General features: G+C 41.6%; 1 protein-coding gene across 1 annotated transcript; it reads left to right on the top strand.

Annotated features, from left to right (window-relative positions):
* Window positions 1-3,642: 3,642 nt before the first annotated feature.
* On the top strand, window positions 3,643-7,705 carry LOC127343607 (probable choline kinase 1). Its single transcript, XM_051369759.2, has 7 exons — window positions 3,643-4,257; window positions 5,863-5,984; window positions 6,100-6,298; window positions 6,734-6,851; window positions 6,959-7,006; window positions 7,084-7,184; window positions 7,271-7,705. Exons 1-7 carry the CDS (start codon window positions 3,877-3,879, stop codon window positions 7,364-7,366), a joined length of 1,065 nt encoding a protein of 354 aa, XP_051225719.1. The 5' UTR covers window positions 3,643-3,876; the 3' UTR covers window positions 7,367-7,705.
* The last annotated feature ends 2,032 nt before the right edge of the window (window positions 7,706-9,737 follow it).

Raw genomic sequence — 9,737 nt, 5'->3', positions numbered from 1 at the left:
TTCCAGATATAACTAAAGATGAAAATTAAAAATCATGAAAAAATAATTTAAAAGGTGTTTCTTATGGTTTAAACAGAGCGGGGTCATGGTTTCACTTAACCTCTCTCTCATTGACATGGTGTCACGAATATAGCTTCAAATAGAAAGTTAAAAGTAATAACAATATTAATTGTACCGATTGATACACATTCATATGGACATCACGTCCTAGCATAGAGATGAGAACACATATCTCACTAATACTCCCTTGGATCGGAAAGCTCATCAAACCAAGTTCAGGATATAGCAGAGTATCACCTTTGAAACATTGACATGATACTGAACAACAATAAACTAACTTGAGCAAATAAGGACACCGATATTGTCACAAGATAAACAATACCATATGTTTTCACTTATTCCTAGTGAGGTAGGAAATGTAAAAAATCTTAGTAGCCCATAGATTTTGTGTCACTATCCGCATGGCACTACCAGAATACTCCATCAGACACACACATTCCCGCATGGGATCTTGCATAAAAGTTTGATCAGAACGTAGAATACATGAGCATGGTAACATATGCATCTATAATTACATTAGGAACATGCTTAACAATTGCATATCATACCTCATCTCTTTAACAAATGATCCACCATAGGGGTAACACAATTATGAGCACAATCCTATAAGGTAGCACATGTGGTTTTATTAGTAAAGTACATAGAGAGAGATGATACAAGCTAGTTCCAAAAACCCATAGTCCAGGGGTAGAATACTCCCTCTTCATCATGACGGTGATGGTGATGATGTTGATGTTGATGGAGGCGAAGGAGCGTCCGGGGTGATTCTGGCGGTGTTTCCCCCTCTAATCTTTGCATGACTGCCTCTGTTCCGGTGTTTTTGTGTTTTGCATACGGATCCTCGCAACATCACAATTTCCAGCATATATATAGATGATTTTAGGTCAATAAGACTATGTGGGCATGAAGAACGAGGAATATCAGCCAGCAAGGTGTCCAGTGGGCTCGATGGTGCGGCCTAGAAGGTGGGCTGCGACCTTGGCCCTCCTAGTCGCCCATCTAGTCCACTATGGCCCTTCTTCTTCTCGCTCTGTTAAATTTTAGAAAAAACTGGCGTCCCAAAAAAGTTGGGGTTCAATTTACATCCGAATATCCATTAAACTCAAGAAACGCAAGATACGGGGGTTATGTTATGCAAAGTTAAAAACAAAATAAAGAAAACTTTGCGGAAAATCCCAAAAATCAATGTGAAACATGGTTTGAAACTCACATATTACATAGTTATGAGAGATAATTATATGATAAACTTCAAAGTTCATGGATACATTTTACATGTATCAATAGATAAGCTCATGGATACATTTTACATGCATCAATAGATAAGGTTAGAAAGTAACCAATGGACTACCAAAATTTAGACAATATTTCAATGCGTGTTTAGTACATTTTCACTTCAAACAACCAAATACCGTGCATTTTCCTACTAATTCAATAAAAAAATACATATAACATTTTGAAGATATATCGGTGCAGTATCACTCTAACAGTCTAACTACATGCCATATTTGATGCATATTCATAAAAAGTTCATACAATATTATGATGACAACTCAGTGAAATTTTAATAAAACTATCTGCAATATTTTAAGGACAACCCAGTGCATATTCACATCATATTATTCATTGCATTCTCCCTTGCACATTCAATACAAATAACATTTCAAGGACAACTTAGTCCATGTTCACTGCTCTATGAATTTAGTAAAATACATACAACATTTCAAACATACATTAGTGCACATTCAGTCAAAATACAAAGCATATTCACTACATATCGAGTGAAGATTCAAGGCACAACGTTGAGAATAATTTCAGTGCAATTGGATACATAAGTGCATTGACAATCATTCGATATATAATTACAACCATACAAACAAAATCTTGTCCAATTCAAAGGATTACAAATGGCCAATTCAAACTAGGTTTCAGATGCACTATTAGCCTTCAGTTTTCAATATTTAGTAGCACTAAAATTCAGTATTCACACTTCAGGAATCGGAACCACCGACTGGCCACGTCCAGTTACCTCTATGAAATTGTGTGCGCCGTCGTGAAACGTTGGCGGGCTAATGTTATAGACCCTACTAGCTCAACAAGCAGGATAACTAGGACGCTTTTTGGCCATCACATGGTCATTTTTTGACTCGAGGTCACTGATGCTAGAGATAGTGTCAAGGACCTCCTCGATAAATCTGGGCATGGGTAGTTCAACCTAGCCGGGTGGGGCTTGCATGTAGAGCCAGGCTTGGGCCTAACTCTCGAGCATGAACGTCAAGCCAGGCATTTGCTTACAAAATGACTTATTTAGGAAGGAGTTGAGTAGGGCATTTCCATGTTTGGTCGGGATCGGGCTTGATTTATAGGCCCAATGGTTGGGCTGCGTGGATTCAGCAATGGGTTTTTTTGTGTGGCATGGCCTAAGTCTGTCCTGACCCGAGTTTTGCTAAGGTGTACTTTTCAGCATGGACGATGGTCGGGTGCTTGTGGATTAGTCGATACGATGCAGTGTGATGATGGGAACTTCCGCTTCGTAGAACTTTGGAATGGTGCATGTATCTTTCCATAGGAGCTTTGCATGGATGGTCCACTTGTTGCTCGGTGGCAAAATCTTCACCAGCTTGCCGTCGAGGTTGTTGACAACCTCTTCTGTTCGGAGAGGATATCTAAGTCCTCTTAGGAGAGGAAACTCATTTTCTCGGTTGCACCACTCGAAGGAACGAGAAGAGTGTTCCGCTCGCAATCAGAGGTAGAGACGAACCTACAGAGAAATCCACCTCGTGCATACTTCAACCATCACTACCTTCCGGCGAATTCTGGACTTAGCCCTTAGCATCGCCACGAAGTCCGCTTGCCACATGCCGGACCGTGTCCGAAGCACAACCGCCACGAGAGGATGGTGTAGAACTCCTCGCGAACATGTGTGAGGTGCATGTATATAGGTGAGTGTATGAGGGATTGAGCCTGTATACGAGTGTCTACGTTTTAAATGTGGTTTCTAAAAAAACATAAAAAAATGTTTAAGTGACACGTGTGATTTAAAAATTTATATAAAACGGTATAGCACGATTTTGTTGGACCCTTTGTTGCTAAGGCTGGTGCCAACGCAGGCTGGAGTGGAGGCGATACCGCCCGCGACGGGGCGAGAGGCGGGCGAGACGCTAGCGGCGGGCGGTGGTTCCACCGCCCGGCGGTAGGGGGCGGTACCGCCCGCCTATAGCCCGCGTTGGAGGCGAGAGCGGGACGAGAGGGAGGCGATAGCGGTGCTAGTGGGGGCGGTAGGGAGACGGTAGGAGGAGAGAGGAAGTGAGAGATGTCACTATAGCCCGTGCACTGGCACCGTGGGGTGAGAGTAGGGTGAGAGTGAGGGTAAAATCTGATGTGACGAGGCTATAGTGGGGTGATGCATTGGCACCAGCCTAAGCAACACCCAACGCGGTCTGCCCAAGAGCCGGTTGATAGCGATTGATCATGACGTCCTTGTACCGAATGGAGAGAAACCACGGAGGGGGCATCTGGAAAATTCGCCGCAACGGACTCTATTTATACGCGCCCCCCATTTTGAACCCCGAACCAGAAACCATACCAAAATACGACAGACAAGAGAAAAACTTTGCTGTTGCAACGCTTCTCTTGTTGTCTCTAATAATCTAAGCTCCACAAAGACAAAATACCCAAATCAGAAAAGAAGACGAAAATACCATCAAAGAACAAGGTGAAAATTCCCAAATCCTCCATTTCCAATCCACCCCGCTTGCTTCGCGTCTCTCCAGCCCGCGCGCTCCGAAAGAGAACATCATAAAACGTGATTTAGCGACGATGGTGGCGATCGAGAACCAGAGCCAGGTGCAGAGGCCGGCGGAGCCGGCGAGGATCCCCAAGGAGGCGCGGCGCCTGCTGCACGACCTGGCGGCGGCGTGGCCCAACGTGGCGGACTGCCGGGCGCTTGAGGTGGTGCCGCTCAAGGGCGCCATGACCAACGAGGTGTACCAGGTGCGCTGGCTCACCGGCGGCGGCGAGGCGCTCAAGGAGAGGGAGGTGAGGAAGGTGCTGGTCCGGGTATACGGCGACGGCGTGGAGCTCTTCTTCGACCGCCAGGACGAGCTGCGCACCTTCGAGTGCATGTCCCGCCACGGCCAGGGCCCCCGCCTCCTCGGCCGATTCCCCAACGGCCGCGTCGAGGAGTTCATCCACGCACGGGTACGTGCACATACACACCGCGTCTATTTCTCGTTTTTAACCAAGGCCATTTCAGCAGTGGTCTCCTCTGTTTCTATGAGGATTTCTTGAATTGCCCCAGTTTCTGGTCGTTTGTTGCCACTTTTGTTTTTCTAAGGACCAGTAAATTGTTCTGTTAGTTTTGATGCGCTGCTGTTTGGTCAAATTTAGGAAGTTCAGTGCTGGTAAAGTTAACTGGGATCCGGGAGTGTACAATTTGTTCTTGTCAAATTGAAGTAGGAGTACGTAAGCTTGACTTAAACTGCTGCTTTCTTGATACTTTATGAGATTCTACTGGTATGGGGCTCACTAATTTATTGCAGCGTGGTTCTCGTTCGTTGAATTTTCTGCCGTGGGAATCTGGCAATCTAATATTTTCAGATACTTCTAGTCTTATCCGTCAGTTCAGAAAATGTTTCTTTAAGCAAATTAGTCAATGAACTCCCATTTAACAGGAAATTTATATGTCCCATGCGACTTAGTCTAAAAGCTACTCCCTTCTTTCTGCCCTAGCGATATCTCGTAGACATGTGTGTGTATAGTTGTTTCTCTTTCGAAGTTACAAAGATATGTCATCAGTTCAAATCACTATGTTTTGGACTGTTTCTTGTCTCGTCAGTAAATTCGTGGTGCAAATTCAATAGCTGATGATATTGTGTAGTGCTTCTTAAAAATTACTTGAATTTGTGAATAGTCGATGTCATATAATTGGGCAACGACGAAAGGTGCGGAGCCTCTCTTTGGAAAAACCATAGCCTGAAAGCAATTGATTTGACTTCAGAAAGTTAGACAGATGACTTAGGTGGCAGAACTAGCACAGTTGGTGGTAAAGTTAGCTTGGAATGAAGTAGCTTAAGCAGTGTGCATGGTCTAGTTCCCTTTCTAAGCCCCTTTAAAATGTGAGTCATGCTATGGCCAAAGGATGAGAGGCCGCCGTAGCACGTTCTGGATTCTTCAGTTCACTTTACTATGTGATCAGTTGAAATCTCTATTCCATTGATTATTTCTTGTCACGTCAATAAAATTGTGGTGCCAAGTCAATGAGTGATGATGTTGTATAGTGCTTCTTGAAAAACAAAAATGAAATTAAAATGAAAACATGAGGTTATTGAATTTGTCAAATAGTCGATGACATATAATTGGACATGCGACGAAAGGGAATGTCTCTCTTGGAAAAGCCATAGCCTGAAAGCAATTGATTGGACTTCAGGAAGTAGGACAGATCACTAAGGTGACAGAACTAGCCGAATTGGTGGCGAAGTTCTAGAACGAGGTAGCTTAGGCAATATATATGTATGGTCCTGTTCCCTTTGTAGGTCCCCTTTAAATTGTGAATTGTGTTACAGCTAAAAATTAGAGTGTGCCACAAAACTTTTCTTTATTCTTCAGTTCACTTCGTTATTTGTGTCGCTCTCATAAAAGAGAGTATCTTATGCCGTTTTCTCGATCGGGAGAACGAAAAGGCTTGGGAATGGAATACAGTTCAATGCTATCAGAACTTTTTGCCTAAAGTTATCAAGGTGGCCAGAACCTAAACTGTACATCTTTTATGCTAGTAAACACAAGCTAATGCAATCCTTTTTTCAGACATTGTCAGCTCACGACCTACGCGATCCTGAAGTTTCAGCTCTGGTGGCTGTAAAACTGAGGGAATTCCATAACCTTGATATGCCTGGTCCCAAGCATGTGCTCCTTTGGGACAGACTGAAGTAAGGACAGTTTTTTTTTTTTTTTTGAATAAATTGTCTACCAAGCTTATAAGTTAGAGATAACTGCAAGTTACAACTTATGACATTGGTACTTAACCTGGTTGCGTTTGTCAAGGAACTGGCTCAAAACTGCCAAGAACCTCTGCCCAACTGACCAAGCCAACGAACTACGCTTGGATAGCCTGGAGAACGAGATCAACACACTGGAGAAAGAATTCTCAGGGGATTACCACCACTTGATTGGTTTCTGCCACAACGATCTTCAGTATGGCAACATCATGATAGATGAAGAGACCAACATGCTGACCATCATTGTGAGTTCTGTGCATCCACTTATACAGTTCCTTATAAAACTTACTTATTTCCTTGTATTAGAAGCATTCTAGCCTGGTGTGTGCCAACTATGTACAAATATGCAAATGGGGAATCTCTTGCACGTTGGTAGGTACAACTTCCAAGTTTTTCTTCCATCCAAACTATCCTTCAGTTTTGTTCCCTTACCCGTCGACATTCTAAGGTGTCACGCCTCTTCTAAAAACAGAGTTTTAGTCTTGTAGACTACGTACTACTGCATGAAGAATCGATGCTTTCGTTTCTTGTAGTTTCTGCTGTGTACACCAACCTCTCATGGCAGTTGCTTAGGGAAATCTGAAATTTTATCCCACCTTATAACTAACTGTCAGATAACCTAAATATATATTGAAAGTTGGTTTTAGCTTATTTTGTCTCCTCTTTTGTGGTTACTACAGGACTACGAGTATGCAAGCTTCAATCCAGTTGCGTATGATATCGCCAACCATTTCTGCGAAATGGCAGCAGACTACCATTCAGAAAAACCTCACATACTGGACTACAGTAAATATCCAGGTACTGCATTTCCCAATTCTTGCAAAACAACTGATGCATGCAAGTTCTGCTTGTACTTCTTTTTTCAACCTGCAGCATAGCTTATTTCCTATTTTCTAATCTGTCAGATGTTGATGAGCAGAGACGTTTCGTGAAGAACTACCTGAGCACTTCTGGTAAGTATAAACTCCATTATTTGGTTTGAGTATCTGATGATCTCTTTGGCACTAATTAGTACAATACTGTTGAGCAGGTGAGGAAGCTGAAACCGAAGAAGTGGAGAATCTGCTCCAGATTGTTGAGAAGTACACACTCGCCAGTCATCTCTTTTGGGGCCTCTGGGGAATAATATCGGTGAGTTCATAACCCGGTTCCACAGTCGTGTCGGTTTAAACTTTAAACACATCTCTAGAGACTTTCTAACTTCCATTTTCTTACAGGATCATGTCAACGATATCGACTTCGATTACCAAGAGTACGCAAGGCAGAGATTCGAGCAGTACTGGCAGAAGAAGCCTGCCGTCCTATCTTTGTGAATAAACACATGGCTTCAGGAACTCCCTGAGGGCCTCTGCTGCACATAAGCATGTGCAGAGTTACTGACGCACATCCCCTGGCTGCTGGGACAGGACAGGAAAGATGTGAAGGAAGAAGAAGATTACAAAGAAGAAGTAGAAACCCGTTTCGGGATCAGTACTCATTCCGGAACATCATAAGGTTCAGCTTCAAGAAGGGAGCTGTATTTTGTTGCTTGTTTATAGCCTGAACGCAACGAGGATAAAGCTCCATTTTGTATGTTGGGTTTGCTAAGACCGCTGGTTGTGTCAGTGTTGTTGTATCACTAGTTCAAGTATATTCGATGAAAAATTTATGTACTCCCTCCGTCCATAAATAGATGCCAAAAATTTATTTAAATTTGGATGTATCTATACACTAAATCGTGTCTAGATACATTCAAATTTAGACAAACTTTTGGCATCTATTTATGGATAGAGGTAGTATAACACATCTCGTATATTGTAGAAAAGTAAAATGGAGAACTTGATTTTGAGTGTACTAGATTGGAGATAGCACCTCCATTGTTGTAATGTATGCATGATTGTACTGCTGAGAGTTTGAAACGATATAGTACTATCGTTTTGGTTCTCGATAATAGGATACCGTTGTTTGTTTTTTCGAAATGGAGGCCTAGCCCCAGCCTATGCATCGGTTGATGCATGCAGCTTTGTATTGCCTTGTTAAAAAATCCAAGTCTTAGAGTAGATTACATCACGGATTACACTGGGTCGATACATGTATCAACCATGTAAAGAAACTAGAAAACATGATATGACATTGCATTAACATGTTATTCTAAGATCAAAACGTCAGTTGCACTAACTGTATAAATCTCGAGCAACCATCTCCATTCGATTTCACCCAGTAATCAAATCATCTCGCTTCTTCGTTGGTTATAGGAAGGACCACATATGGATTCAATGAGTAGCCAACGGTATTACCTGCATAAAAGAAGTAGATTTTGCATTGTTAAAGATATAATCATTTTGTATGTTCCAAATGGTCCAAAGTAAAGCACAAACAACAACTCAGATTTGTACTTTATTTTTATTCTCAACACCCGCTAACCAGTTTCCAAACAAATTTGTAATGTTGGCGGATGGAATAATATTAAAAGCCATGTAAACAAGTCTCCACACAATTTGCAAGCGGACAAGATATAAAAAGGTGTTGCATTGATTCATCTTGAGCACAAAAACAACATGTTTAACTACCTTTTCAATTTCTCTTAGCTAAATTATCTTTGGTAAGTAACACCGTACGATGCAAGAATCACATGAAGATCCTAATCTTCAGAGGAACTTTCATCTTCCAAATGTATCTACATAAAAATCTTGTGTGGTCATTCATAAGATCAAGATATAAAGATTTAATAGTGAATGAACCAGATGTTGTTAGCTTCTGAACAAAATCGTCTGGTTGTGATGTTAGATTCACATCCATCAAATGGGGGGCAAGATGAAACCATCTTTCTGCTCTTGTTTCTGTAAGCGCTCACCTAAAACCTATATTCAGCGGCACTTGTGACATAACATGAGCAACAGAAATTTGTTTATGATGAACTATGTTATACAATGTTGCATATTGTTGCGCTAACGGTTTGTCCTCCAACCATGAATCTTCCAAAAAAAACGAGTATCTTCACCATTCCCTACCCTGAAGAACCCTCTATCGAAGAACTGATCTTTTACTTTCATTAGTCCTCGCCAGAAAGGGGAATCTGTAGGCTTTCATTTTACTTGAGACAACACTTTAGAATGTAGATACGTATTTCGTATGAGCTTTAGCTTTTGCCATAGACTTTGTTCTGTTAAGAGTTTTAAAAACTACTTGCTTAATAGACACTATTTTTAATACTATCAAGTACCTCTACTCCTAATCCTTCCTGTTCTTTTGGGTGATAGATGATGTTCCATTGAGTCGGTTTATACTTCCTCTTATGACTATCACTTTGCTAAAAGAATCTTGATCGAAAGTAATCTAACCTTTTTCTAACCCATTTAGGTATTTCAAAAAAAAGGATAGCATGAACATCGAACCAACCTTTTCAAGACGAAATCTGATGTAGAAGATTTTCACATCATTGCAAGTTTGTGCACATAAATAGCTGGATCCGGAAAATATTTCTAGGTTTCATCCACGACATGTCAGGCAACACTGAGGGGTAGACAAATTGGAAGAGCTAGCTGGCACGAGTCCTACAATAGGTTAACACGAATCTAAAATCCCACATCGATCATCAGCAATCACAACTATAGTATGCAAGGTAAGCATGACAATCACTTGCATACCAGCTAAACTGCTAGCAAGATCAATGGTAAGCATGAAAAATTGATTGCATATAACCTT

Source organism: Lolium perenne, chromosome 3 (assembly GCF_019359855.2).
Source record: "Lolium perenne isolate Kyuss_39 chromosome 3, Kyuss_2.0, whole genome shotgun sequence".
NCBI lineage: Eukaryota > Viridiplantae > Streptophyta > Magnoliopsida > Poales > Poaceae > Lolium > Lolium perenne.
Note: the sequence above shows the minus strand (reverse complement) of the source record. Positions and strands in the feature narration are given on the sequence as shown.